At 40.2% G+C, this 14,776-nt stretch overlaps 1 protein-coding gene across 2 annotated transcripts in view; it reads left to right on the forward strand.

Moving 5' to 3' along the window:
• The window catches only part of LOC121397224 (CD48 antigen-like), a 626,518-nt gene extending 617,131 nt beyond the window's left edge, over positions 1–9,387 (forward strand). Inside the window, exons 1-2 of one of the 2 annotated variants that reach the window (XR_005963597.1) lie at positions 3,551–4,268; positions 8,741–9,387. Coding sequence is in view for 1 of the 2 variants with exons in the window: in XM_041573645.1 (XP_041429579.1) it covers positions 8,741–8,991 (251 nt within the window). In the remaining variant the exon portion in view is untranslated. Of the gene's footprint in view, positions 1–3,550; positions 4,269–8,740 lie in introns of those variants that run through there. The other variant, XM_041573645.1, reaches the window with a different exon arrangement.
• Positions 9,388–14,776: the final 5,389 nt, after the last annotated feature.

Below are 14,776 nucleotides of genomic sequence, written 5' to 3' on the forward strand. Positions count from 1 at the left end.
CCTTCCTACCCCTAATTTGCATATGATCATTTCATTAATCATGTGCCCAAATATTACTGCTCAGTGAAAGATTCTGCCCAATACCGAACCAAATCCTAATTTGCACATTGTTGGAGTTTTCAAAAAAAATATGGCCCACCCTCTGCTGTAAGAATTGGCGAGAATTAGGGAAACATTATTTCTTTAAATTATATCATGGCATAGAACTGGTTTGTCCAGCAGTAAAACTGTAGTTACATTATGAACCACATGACAATACAATTGTGTGACAATATGAACATAAAAATAAAACTATTGACATAAGTGCTGACAGAGAGAGGCCACAGTCACAGCCAAGGTGCTACTAGTGAGAGGTCCCCACTACCAAGGGTCCCTTTCCATTAGACTTTGTAAAAGCAGTGCCAATGAAATGTAAAATATTAAGTCCTAGGTTGACCCCTCTGAGCAGACAGGTCATAAAGCGCAAAAATCCCACCGATTGTGCAAGGGGAGATGTGCAAATTTACTTCGTGTGTGTTCTGAGATAACTTTTTAAGGAAAACTATACCCAAGAAATTAACACTTGAGCAACAGTTTATATCTATTGAAGTTGCATATTAAAGAATCTCACCAAACTGGAATATATATAGTGAATAAAGTACCCCCTCTTGTAAAATATAAGGATATTATGAGTTACCGAGGAGTTTCATGACCATATAAAAACACGAGGCCGAAGGCCGAGTGTTTTTATACAGGTCATGGAACTCCGAGGTAACTTCTAATATCCTCATATTTTACAACTGGGGGTACTTTATTTATTATAATACACAAGTTTCAGTGAGTCATGTGATAGAAATTACATCACTACTCACCGTTTATAACTGATGACATCACTACTCACCGTTTATAAGGATATAATTTACAGGATATTCATGGCTTTTGTGTATTATATAGTGAATAAAGTACCCCCTCTTGTAAAATATAAGGATATTAGAAGTTACCGAGGAGTTTCATGACCATATAAAAGTACGAGGCCGAAGGCCGAGTGTTTTTATACAGGTCATGGAACTCCGAGGTAACTTCTAATATCCTCATATTCTCAAACTGGGGGTACTTTATTTATAATAATACACAAATTTTAGTGAGTCATGTGATAGAAATTACATCACTACTCACCGTTTATAACTGATGACATCACTACTCACCGTTTATAAGGATATAATTTACAAGATATTCATGGCTTTTGTGTATTATATTTACATAAATATTGCCCTTTTACATCTCTTGCCTTGAACCACCATTTCGTGACTGTATCTGTGCTGCCTCAGAGATCACCTGACCAGAAATACTACAACTGTAACACGAAAAAGTGAGGAAGCAAAAGACAGAACTCCAATAAAACCATAAAAATCAATGCTTTTTTTAGCCTAGTTTAATCAGCAGTCATAATCACTGTTTGACTATTTTAGCATGGTCAAATATGTTTTACAGACAGAAACAAGCGAACACCTATGCAATGCTGAAAATGCAATAAAATGGCTAAAAATGCACCAAAATCATCAAATTTGCAATATAATCACAAAAAATAACATGTAAAAGGTAGTGCGCAGTATGGTACGCTATTCGCAATGGCTATAAAAAAAAATTTCAGGCAAAAAAACAAATGATGCAATAAGAAAAAAAAGCCACAAAATAGTGTATGTGCGTATGTGTGTGTACAATTCTCAAAATTACGTTATGTGCGCATGTGTGCGGGTACAAGTGTGAGTTCTGTGAGTGTGTGACCCCCCCGATCCCCAAAAATGTATGTGTTAGTGTGAATGTAAATGTGTATCAGTGTAATAAGTGTGTGTGTGTGTGTGTGTAAGTGTAACACTAACCTGGAAAATGCATGACAATCCTTCTGGGGTTGCAGGAGGGGGTCCCACAAAGAGGAGGCAGATGTCTTCGGTGAAGATCCAGTGAGTGGGCGGTGCTGTGGGTATAGGAAGTGCAGGCAGCAGCAGGACACGTAGAATTCACGTTCCTACTGCTACCTTAGGGCCTCATGGCGATTGCGCCCCAGGGGCCACTGGATCCCGCACTCTGCTCATTGCCTGAAGGTGGGGAATGAGCAGGGATGGAGCAAACTGCAGCCAGTCCCACCCTCCTGCAGCCAGCCCCCCTGCAGCCAGCTTTTCCCTTGAGTCAGTCCCCCTGCAGCCAGTCCCACCCTCCTGCAGCCAGCCCCACTGCAGCCAGCTTCTCCCTTGAGTCAGTCCCCCTGCAGCCTGCCCCCCTGCAGCCAGTCCCACCCTCCTACAGCCAGCCCCCCTGCAGCCAGCCCCCCTGCAGTCAACCCCCCTGCAGCCAGCTTCTCCCTTGAGTCAGTCCCCCTGCAGCCTGCCCCCCTGCAGCCAGTCCCACCCTCCTACAGCCAGCCCCCCTGCAGCCAGCCCCCCCTGCAGTCAACCCCCCTGCAGCCAGCTTCTCCCTTGAGTCAGTCCCCCTGCAGCCTGCCCCCCTGCAGCCAGTCCCACCCTCCTACAGCCAGCCCCCCTGCAGCCAGCCCCCCCTGCAGTCAACCCCCCTGCAGCCAGCTTCTCCCTTGAGTCAGCCCCCCTGCAGCCAGTCCCCTCATGTCTGCCTCCATACTTTTGTAACTTTTAAAACATGGTTTTACACAAAGCTGCTGTACTTCTGCACCTCCCCCTCCCATCCGGAAAAGTGTAAAGCTAGGTAGCCTGTAAGAAGCTCCTTCTCTCTCCTGACTCAGCCCCCCCCCTGCAGTCAGTCAGCATCGTAGTTTTTACAAGTACGTCTCCTGTTCGTGAAGACTTTCACTCCTAGTTCTCAAACTCCCCCTCCCTCCCAGGAACGAGGCATAAAGAAATAAAGATGGACTGGGGAACAGTGTGTGAATCTCAGCCGCACATTCATTTGTATGAGACACTGAGACGCATAAGTATTGAAGGTGCTGCTGCTCCAGTTTGAATTTCCACTTTATCTAACACGGCTGCGTCTTTGAAGCCATTGAGTAACGATGCTGGCTTCACACAGTTTATGAGTGACAGCACTGACAGCCAATGAGAGACAGGACAGAACTGTTATGCAGAGAAACCCGACCTGACCTCAGAGCTAGCCAGAGGCAGGTAGGGGAGAAGCAGCTGTGTATAGATTCACTAGAATGACTCTGATATTTTAAAAACTGTACATTTTTTTTAATACATTATATTTAGACATTTTAATAACTTCATGCAATGATTCTTTTTACCAATTTTTAGATAGATAGATCCCCTTTAAAGGTGAACCACCCCTTTGAGTCTGTTGACTGATAAGACCAGTTACCAGTAATCAGTTAAATGATGCCTGGTAGATAAAACCGCTTTCTGATATTCTTCATCCACTGACTGAAGTAAGTTTGTGCAACAAATACCACTTATTAAGGGAAGAGTCTTTGGTAACAGAACTTTTATCTGCTCAGTCTTTAGTCACAGTTTAGTCCTGTTGATTATTTAATAGTAGGAGTTGTACAGTTTGGTCACTGCAGCCATAACTAGAGCAAAAACAATATGTGTCCCTTGTTAGATATATTGCCATCGTTTTATTGCCACTGTCATATACTGCTACACTGTTCTTCTATCTATTAAATCCACACGTAACTAAGCTCACAGCACAAGAGATATATTGGGGGAGCAGCAAGAACAACTCAATACTTTCCTCCTAAGGTTCCCCATTTGCTAATGTGACTTTGTGTAATGCTCACTGCAAGGCTTGACAATCACCCAAAGTTATTCCTTCTAGACTTGCCCTAGGCAGGCTTACACCTTTCACTTTTGTCTTTTGCTATCTTTGTGTATAACAATGATACTTCTTATAAGAATTTTACATTCCTGTGTTACTGCGCTTGAGGATTTGCGCAGGGTATAAAATGTGTGTATTGACAAAAATAAACGGAACAAGTTTGAAGTTGCATCTTGGTTGTATCTTTCTTGTTCCCAAGCTCGACTTTGTCCCAGCAGGAGCGCTCCCATCCAAATCCCTACAAATAGAGTAAGTGGTGAGGAACCCAACAGATTAGAGATGTAAAAGGGCAATATTTACTTGAATACATTTTCCAGTTTGGTCAGATTCTTTAATATGTCACTTAATAGGAGATAAATTAACTGTTTTCTGTTAAACTGCCTCTTGTCTGTTACAGAGAGAGAGATTGGAAAGAGAGAAAAATATCTGCTGCCAACAACATTATTCCAACATGATGATCCTTTATCTCCTTTTCATTTTATGGACACCTTTTCTCCTGCCATGTGGTGAGTACATTATCTTCAACAATATCCTATCTCAGATTGCTCAGAGGCATTTGCTACTTTTAAATCTTTACAGATAAAACAGTTCAACTTTAAAGGATCAGTAACACCAAAAAATTTGTGGTGTTAAGCAATTCAAATCGAATGTACTGTCGCCCTGCACTGGTGTGTTTGCTTCAGAAACACTACTATAGTTTATATAAACAAGCTGCTGTGTAGCCATGGGGGCAGCCATTCAAGCACAGGATACACAGTAGATAACAGATAAGTACTACTATAGTTTATATAAACAAGCTGCTGTGTAGCCATGGGGCAGTCATTCAATGCTGAAAAAGGAGAAAAGGCACAAGATACACAGCAGATAACAGATACGCTCTGTAGGATACAATATATGTATACAATAGGATTCTACATAACTTATCTATTATCCACTATATGACCTGTGCTTGAATGGGGGACCTCCTAGAACCTATTTGGAGTCATTTGGTGGACTCTGAAAAATCTAAGTTTTTTTTAGTTATTTTTTTTTTGAATTTCTAATCGAATACGATCCAAATTCGATTTGAACGATTGAATACAGCCTATTCACTCGAAGTTTGAAAACTCATTTTTTTTTTTTTTTATTTAAATTTCGGTTGGTCTTTTTTATTTGAAATTAGAGTTGATGGGAGTTTTAAAAAACTCCCATCACCTCAAAAGTCGATCCTTGATAAAACTGCCCCTTATAGTTATCTTTCATTAAATTAAAACATCTGATAACAAAATACAATACAAATATATCAAATACATATAATCCAGACTCAGAATCTGTTTTGGGGCATTAGGGCTGATGATTCAGAAATGTCAGGTTGGAGTGAAGCAGAATAGAAAGGCAAATAATTTAAACACCAGGAAAAAATAAAGAGCAGTGTTGGACTGACCCACAGGGATACCAGGAAAACTCCCAGTGGGCCCAGGTGTCAGTGGGCCCTCCTGCTTCAAAACATTTGGCCTATTTCATGGCCATTCCCTATTTGTATGAGAACAAAGAGACTAAATAGATGGAATAATAGATTATAGTATGTAAAGCAAAGAGACTAGGAGAATAGAGGTTGGTTGAGGAGAGGAATTATAATAGTACTGAGTGGGCCCCTGGTCTAAGGTTTTTGGGTGGGCCCCTGGTGTCCCAGTCCGACACTGAAATATCTCTTTCTAGATCTTAGTAAAAGTAGTCGTTTCAAGATGATATGGGACAGCAGGTAAATCCTCTTATATCTCGCCTAATTGACCTTAATACTAGGGGGCAGATTTATCAAGGGTCGAATTTTGAATTTAAAATTAAGTCAAATTTATTTATTTATTTTCCTGCCAGAATAGGTCCGTTTTCGGTCGAATTCAAATTGAAGTTTAAAAAAAAAACAATTTAGCTTTTTCAAAGTCCACCAATTGACTCCAAATAGGTTCTAGGAGGTCCCCCATAGGCTAAAACAGCAATTCGGCAGGTTTTAGATGGTGAATAATCGAAATCAAATTTTTAAAGAGACATTACATGATAAATTTCAAAATTCGATTTTTTTTTTTGTGCAAATTTGAATCGAATTTGGACTATTCCCTAGTCGAAGTACACAAAAAATAGCTCGATATTCACATTTTTTTACTTTGAATTTTCAATTCGACCTTTGATAAATCTGCCACTGAGTGTCTGGAAAAGCAAACAGATATTCTATCCAAATCTCACCCTAATTGGCATTTAGCTCAGGCCCCTCCCTTTAGTGACTGCTCTGGCATCAAATACAGGGATAGTCAGGCCCGGATTTGTGGCGAGGCCACATAGGCCCGGGCCTAGGGCGGCACATTTTTGGGGGCGGCATGCGGCCCAGCCGCTCTGTGGGGAGCCTGTGCTCCCCAGTGCTCCGGCGCTTGCACGCTGGTGCTTTTGCGCCAGCGTGTGGTAGTGCGGGCGGGCGCTAGGACCGCGCGGAGTGCACGGCCTAGGGGCGCCCGCCCAGCGAATCCGGCGCTGGGGATAGTTCTATGTGGGAAGTACAGTTTAATACAAAAAGGATAGTTCATCTATAAGTTAACTGACTATAACTGATATTCTGAGACAATCTGCAATTATTTTCGCTTTTTTATTTTTCAGCTTTTTGTTCAGCAGCTCTTTAGTTATTTGTGTCCAAATTGCCCTAGAATGAGAAATTGAGAATATGAATAAGAGAGGGTTTGAATACAAAGATAAGTTAAAAATAATGAGGATAGTGATAGTGATGTGAGCAATTTTTGGCAAGTTTCGCTGTGGAAAAATTTCTGTCGCTCATAGACTTCAATGCAGTTCAGTGAATTTTCACCGCTTAGCGAATTTTCAGTGAAGCCAAATGGGTCAGATTCCCCCATCACTATTGTGCAGGCAAATTTTTTTCCAGTTTGACTTCAATGGATTTAGTATGGAAAAAATGTTGCAGAAAACGTCCACTGAGTCCAATGTATTTTCTGCAGAAAAAACACCTAAAAAAAGCCCACCGGCTTCAATGCACTTTGCACAAAAAAGAAAACACAGAGAAAAAATAACCATGACTTCAATGCGTTTCACAAGTTTTCGTTGTTTTGTAAATTTTCGGCAAAGCAAAACAGGACACATTCATCTCTAGTAATAAAACATAACAGCAATGGAACCTTACACAGCAATAGTGTTTTTGTTGTGGAGTTCACTGACCCTCCTTTCATTCTTTGATTAAAAGGCAGAAGAGAAAGGCAAATGATTTAAAAACTAAAAATAAAGACCAAGTAAAAAGTTGCTAACAATAAGACACACTATAATTATAATATAATAATTGAGGGGGGCTATCCATTTAAAGTCAATTGCCTCTTTAGTATTGGGGAGCCCAAATCAGTTCAGAGATTCTACCCAACCCATTTTGAGAATATGACTAAAATAAAGGATGGTCCAACCTCCCAACATGCTCCTGACACCTTATCTGAATCTGACTGATCCCAAAAAAAAAGTCTCATGGATGTTTATTGTTTAGTAATGATGGTGTTTGCCATTGGCCTTACACAAAGACAAATAATAACAAAATATATAAAGTTCTCTCAGAATATCACAACATTCTTAAAGTTCATGCTGGTAATAAGTAGGGATGCACCGAATCCACTATTTTGGATTCGGCCGAACTCCCGAATCCTTTGTGAAAGAATACCGAACGAATCCTAATTTACATATGCAAATTAGGGGTGGGAAGGGGAAAACATTTTTTACTTCCTTGTTTTATGACAAACAGTCACGCGATTTCTCTCCCCACCCCTAATTTGCATATACAAATTAGGATTCGGTTCGGCCAGGCAGAAGGATTCGGCCGAATCCAAATCCTGCTGAAAAAGGCCGAATCCCGAACTGAATCCTGGATTCGGTGCATCCCTAGTAATAAGTCAGTAGACAGTAGTTTTCTAAGACACTTTGCAGTGAACGTTTAGCATTGTTGCTCTTCAGCAGTGATCCCCAACCAGTAGCTCGTGAGTAACATGTTGCTCCCCAACCTCTTGATGTTGCTCCCAGTGTCCTCAAAGCAGGGGCTTATTTTTGAAGTCCAGGCTTGGATGGAGTTTTAATTGCATAAAAATGAAGTATAGTGCTAAGTAGAGCCTTCTGTAGGCTGCCAGTACACACAGGGGCTACTAATACCCAATCACAGCCCTTATTTGGCATCTCCAGGGACTTTTTCATGCTTTTTACATTTGAATGTGTCTCATAGGTAAAAAAGGTTGGGGACCCCTGCTCTTCAGTGTATCTGATTGGCAGGTGTTTAAATGATTGGAAAATGAACAGGAGTGGTCTGACTAGATAGATCAGTAACATTAGTAACAATAAAAATCCAGCCTCAAAATGAATCTGGTTTGTGGTTGCAGAGCTGCTGTTGCTTAGAATATTACATAACATTTCAGGTAACAGAGAACTAGAAGAGAAAGGCAAATAAAAACATGAAAGATTTTTAAGAAATAAATACCAATTGCAAATTGTCTCAGAATTAGCGACGAGCATCATTTTCACCAGGTTTAGATTTTGTTGAGACCCATAGACCCCAATGTATGTTACTCTGAAAAAGTCCTGGCACAAAAACGCGCATTGATTTTAATGTGTTTTACCAATTTTCATGAAGAAAAGTTGGGCCTCCACCTGAGAATAAAACCTTAAATCTGGGAGTGTCTAACGTAAGACCCTGGAGTTGCTGTTTGACTACAATGACCATGATTCTCTGTCTGCCTGAGGCTATTTGTGGTTGGTGAGATGCTGGTAATTGTATATCCAACATATATTATACAATATAACAATATATACTTTGTACTGGATCATATATAGGCAGTGAATACTACAGTGTAATAATGAACACTTTGTACTTTCACTAAGGAGAAATTCCCTCTGTCTCATCTGAAAACTGACCTTTGAAATGTGAGTGTGAGTGTGAGTGCTGATCATTCCCTACTTCTATGTGTTGCAACAGGAGGAGACAGCCCTCTCCAGGTGACTGCCTATGTAGGGGAGACTGCCACACTGACACCAGATCTCCCTTATGAATATTATCTAGTCTCATGGACGACTTTTGTCAAGGGGAAAACAATACTCGTGGCTGAATGGTCTCAGAAGGAGTACAATGAAAACCCTTATTTCCAAAATCGTCTGGATGGATATGAATTAACATTAGAGATCAGAGAGCTTATTGTTTGTGCTCCTTCACTGGCCTCTGCGACATGAAATAGAAAGGGGCAGATAAATATAATAGTTATATTTACTTTAAAGCCACTGACAATTTGAAATTGGAAAGTCACTTACAATTTGTTCAGCACAATACAATTACAATTTTAGCGTTTGCATCCCCATTGAACCAGTAACATCTTTAATAATCTGTGTAGAGAATAAAGTAACTTTCTGAAATGGCTGTGACATTTAAGTGAATAAGAACATTTATAAAACAGTTCATGTCATTTATTGCCTTACTGGCTATAGACAAAACGTGAGTTTATAGTTTATCTTTCCTACTTGTTATTGTGAACCATTTTGTATGATCTGAAGGAAATGTAAATCCTCAAAAACGAATGTAAAGTAAGATACAGGTATGGGATCGGTTATCTGGAAACCTGTTATCCAGAAAGCTCCGATTTATGGACAGGTCATCTCCCATAGACTCCATATTATCCAAATAATCCAAATGTTTAAAAATTATTTTATTTTTCTCTGTAATATTAAAACAGTAGTAGAAGGAATGAAGATCCAAATTTTGTAAAGATCTGTTATCCAGAAAGCCCCAGGTCCCAAGCATTCTGGATAACAGGTCCCACTTGAAAAAGGGTTCCACACCCGAAACATGCTGTGCGAATAAAAGCAATTTGCAGTAAATTGCTGCTTGGGCTTGGTCCTTCCTTAAGAATGTTGTAGTTGCACTAATATTGTCTGGACTGAGCGTGGAAGGAAAAGCCGAACGTAAAGGTATAGTTGCATATCGGCAAAGTTTTGTCTAAGGATAACAGGTCCCATATCTGTATTAGCATTTTTAGCCTATTAATACAGAATTATATATTTGAACCAACGGCACCACTTGCTGTTCATTTATGCTATAGTTGCTGTAAATTAACGGAACATTATGACATTGCTGTGCTTAAAAATGTAATTTAGTAAGTGGAGCAAAAATCATCAGACCTTTCTTTGGGCACTTCTAAGTAAACCAACACTACAAAATCTTTCTTTTCTCAGGAAATTTAGTTTTGACCAATTCTGCCAAAACGACCCACAGGTGATGCTGTTTAATTAACTAAAAAATGATAATATTCTGCTAACTAAAATAAAAGTAAACGGTACATTGCTGTAAGTAATTAGAAGAGGATTTTTACAGTTTGGGTTTCCTTTAGGTTGAAGCTTTACTTTTCCTCCGTTTGGTGTTTCAGACTCACAGCTCAGTAAATCAGGGGCAGACTCTCTAAACAGTGACAATTTATTACATTAGTTGAACAGAAGAAAATGAGTGTATAAAGTACAAGGAGCTCAGTAGGGCTAAAGTTAAGAACTGTATCAACTAATGTAACAAACAGTTTAGAGGGTCAGTGCCCCCCATATATATGTTACAGTTAAACGCCAGTAGGCGGAAACAAAAACTTTAAACCTTTAAAAACCATAAAAAAAATAGAAAAGTATTTTCAGGTGCACAATTTGAAAACAATGGAGCTGAGAGTAGTGTTTGGAATGTGAAGTCTCCCTTTCATCAGTGTGACCATCCCAATACACTTTATAGTTCTTCTAAGAGACATGGAAACCAATAGGGATACACATGGGAAAGAAACAGAGAAATATGGCCTCCTTTATTTGACCCTGAGAAATGAATGGATCACCATAAAGATTGATCAATGAATCAATGCACCAAATATCAGTGATTGGCACCTAATACTATGGTACCTAATTCTCTTATGTTATTTAACTTGAGGCTGTCTGTTATCAAAATGTAGGTAAAAAGAGGAGCAGTGATTACTGTATTATTGTGAATTGGATTGCTCCCTAAGCAATAACCAAGGAATACTCAAAACAACTATTATAATGATGTATAAACCTTCTTTATTTGATGTATTCTGATTATATGATCTGTTTCTAATTGCAGAGTATCCCCCTATCCCTACACCAGTAATAGAGACGACATTAGATGAGGAGTCCACTGATCTCTGCCATCTCCATTGTTCTGTCCCATCCAACTCCACAAACCTCCGCTATATTTGGATTTACAGCGATAAAGGCACTGTCACACTATATGCAAATAGCAGCACAATCAGCGTATTACTGACGGATAAGCCAAGGGGGGCACAATTTCTCTGCTTGGTGCAAAATCCTTCTTATAGCAATGGTAAATTAGTCTTGTTATATCAATGTTGGGATTGATAAACTAACATCTGTTAACTGAATCAGACCCTAATCCCATTATAAATGCTGTGAGCCAGAATTGATGCTATCCCCATTATGAAAGTGCCTGCTGCAACTTGCCTGTAATTTAAAGGGGAACTATTGTGAAAATGAAAATTTAATATAAGCTTCATCATACGGAAATAAGAAACTTTCTAAATACAATCAATTAAAGATTCTGTACCATTTCTCTCCCTCTATCAGCACCTTTCTCTTTTCATTCTGTCTTCATGCAGCAGTTGGGTGTCAGATGAATGATCCAATATATCGTGTAGGGGGCTCCTTTTGCCTAGAAGATATATTAGAGCTCACTGTATTAAAATCACCAGACATCATGTCTCTCTACATGCAGCAAAAGGCAGTTATTTTGTTAGATCTTGTTTGTACTGGAATCACTAATTTGAGTGAGCTCTAATACATCTGTTATGGTGGCCATACACAGGACGATAAAAGCTGCAGACAGACCAAGTCGGCAGATTATTGGCCCATGTATGGGTACATCCAACGGGCTTCCCCGATCAATATCTGTCCGAAAGTCGGCCAGATGTAGATGAGACGGGACTAAAAATCCAGTCTGATCGCGGTCGCATCTGTTCATTGATCCGATTGCCTGTTTACCCTTTGTTATGATCCAATCGTTGGGCCCTAGGGCCCACGATTGGATCAGCCCAATATCGCCCACCTCAAGGTAAGCAAATAAGGGAGAAATCCGCTCGTTTGGCAACATAGCCAAAAGAGCGAATCTCTCCGTGTATGGCCACCTTTAGGAAAGAGAGCCCCCCTATAAGATTTATTGGATCAGTCATCTGACACCCAACTGCTGCATGAAGACAGAATGAAAAGAGAAAGGTGCTGATAGAGGGAGAGAAATGGTACAGAATTTTTAATTGATTTGATTTAGAAAGTTTCTTATTTCCGTATGATGAAGCTTATATTAAATTTTCATTTTCACAATAGTTCCCCTTTAAATTACAGGCAAGTTGCAGCAGGCACTTTCATAATGGGGATAGCATCAATTCTGGCTCACAGCATTTAGTGAAGATGAACTTGATTATTTCAGAAATGGTACAGAATTTTCATTTGTTTGTATTTAGAAAGTTTCTTATTTCAGTATGCTGATGCTTATATTAAAGTTTCATTTTCATGATAGTTCCCCTTTAAGAATAGCAAACTCCGTACAAGCACTTTATGGTTATAAAGGCAACTTTGAAGAACTGTTACTGTTCCACCTAAATAAGGACAACCGTGTGCTAAACAATAAAGGTGATGGTTTTCCAATGATGTGTAGCTCATGTAACATTTATAGACATGTATAGGGTTGTGTGTGTGTGATAGCAGGACATTCATTTATATGTTTAAGGATCTGAGTGAGTAACAGTCTCAGGAGATTTATGCAACAAAAGTTATCTTGTCTCTTACTCTCAATGTATAAATACCAGAGATTGAATGACAAGTTGGACGCACCAGTTTAGTAATAACAAACTCAGCAAGATCTTGACTAACGCTGTTTAGTACTGTCAGGACTGCTCCGCGGCACACATCATTTGGCCTTAACTATTACATCAATTTGAAGTATTGGATAATGTTTATAAAACTACTGTCCATACAATAAAATATTCTATATAAAAATGTATTACAATCCACTTGGAAAATGGCTGAATACATTTTTATAGGGTCAGAAATGAACACGAGCTAATGGTGGACCTCATTCCTTGAAGCCAAGCAACCAAGTCTGTCTGGGGTGGGCTAAAGCCTGAGTTATGTACCAGGGAACACACATCACTTATTGTGGCATAAAAAGATTTCCAGAAATATTAAAATCTTAACAAATATAATAAGCATAAATGATACTCATTGCAAGGTTATGGCTTCTCTGCTTAATTCTCACTCTTAGCAAATGCTATTACAGCAGCTGGTCCTCACTTAAATGGAGAATTGAACCCCCTACTAATAAAACCCCTACCCCTTACCCTACATAGTCCCCCCTCCCTGCTCCACCCCATAGGCGATAACACCTGTAAGTGCCCCTAATCCTTTACTTACCTATTGGTGCAGAGTCAGTGCAGCAGAAGTCATGGGCACCTTCTGGCTCTTCGGTATTCTTCAGGTCCTCTTCTTTCCCTCTCAGCAATTTCTGTCACTTTTGGCGCATGGGCCAAGCATTATGAGCTTGAGCAGTATGTAGTGTTTTTTTCTAGTGTATTCTGGTAACTTTGGCTTGTGTGAACAATACCCATGTGACAACATGTAAGCAAATGGGTTTGCAAGCTATGTCAAGGGTATAAATACTTATCTTAAAGAGCAATAAAATAAACAAGTTTGAACTGCCATCATGTGTGCTGTGTCTTTCTTGTTCCCGAGCTCATATCATCCCAGCCGGAGGCGTCCTTTCCAGATTTGCATTCACACACTCGCTAGTCAGAAGTCAGGAACCCTAACAGCCTAAGGTAGTGAAGATGGCGTCCATGAGCTACACTGCGCTGACTCTGCAATGAGAGGTGAGTAAAGGATTAGGGGCACTTAGAGGTGTTATCACCTGTGTGTGGGGGGGAGGAGGGAGGGCGGACTATGTAGGGTAGGGGTTTTTATTATTGAGGGATTGAATTCTCCTCTAAAGAGAACTAACCTCTATCTAGCTAGTCCTCTTTCATGGGATGTCTCTCACTGCTATACCTCAGGACACATCTTCTTTACTTGCACCTATTTAGCCTCAGGCTTCCTGCATCTTCCACCCACCTCTAAGAAGTATTGTCTACCAGGGCAGATACCTAGGATCAGCTTTCCTTCATAGGCTAGAAAACCCACCTGACACCTCTGAACCAATAAGGAGCTTCTTCCTTTCTCAGGGCATGCCTCACCTGGAAATCACCTTTACTCATACCTACCTCTAAATGACCCAGCCCAGTGACATAACTATGTATAAGGCAGACCCCCCAGTCGCAGAAAGGCCCAGACCATGGGGTCTATTGCATTCCTCTCTTCCCAGCTCCTTTCATACCTTTAGTACAGCAGTGTGATTTGGTGAGTAAGATGCAAGCAGTGGGTTGGGAGGGGGGCGGAGGAGGGACTATTTGTGCTGGGACCCTTCAGAATATTTTTTTGCGATGAGCTGACCCAACCAAGTTAGGTTACTGATCCAGCCTATGGATGTCATCAATACTAGCTGGGACTTTCCCTTCTCCACTAAGTGTTCAAAGAGGTAGCAGGATGAAAAGGAATACATCTTGGTAAAAAGATCTGTTTTCTTGTTGACTCTGTGGGGCAAATTCACTAAGATTCGTAGTTGCGCCAGGCGTAAATTCGCCGCACTTCGCCACACTTCGCCAGGCGTAGTTTCGCCAGCGCTCCGCAAATTCATTAAAATCCGAAGTTGCGCTCAGGGGTAGCGTAAGGTTGCGAAGTTGCGCTAGCGTTGATTTGCTAAGCGAAGAAAAGTTACGCTAGCGATGGTTAATTTGCATACGGCGCCAAATTCAAATTTCAATGGAGGAATACAATCACTACAAATGCCTGGGAAACCTTCAAAACATCAAATAAAAATTTTTTTTTGCCCTACACATGTGCCCACTGTATAGTTAAGTTGCCATGAGTTAGGAAA

The sequence above is a fragment of the Xenopus laevis genome, chromosome 8L (genome assembly GCF_017654675.1).
Source record: "Xenopus laevis strain J_2021 chromosome 8L, Xenopus_laevis_v10.1, whole genome shotgun sequence".
NCBI classification, from domain to species: domain Eukaryota; kingdom Metazoa; phylum Chordata; class Amphibia; order Anura; family Pipidae; genus Xenopus; species Xenopus laevis.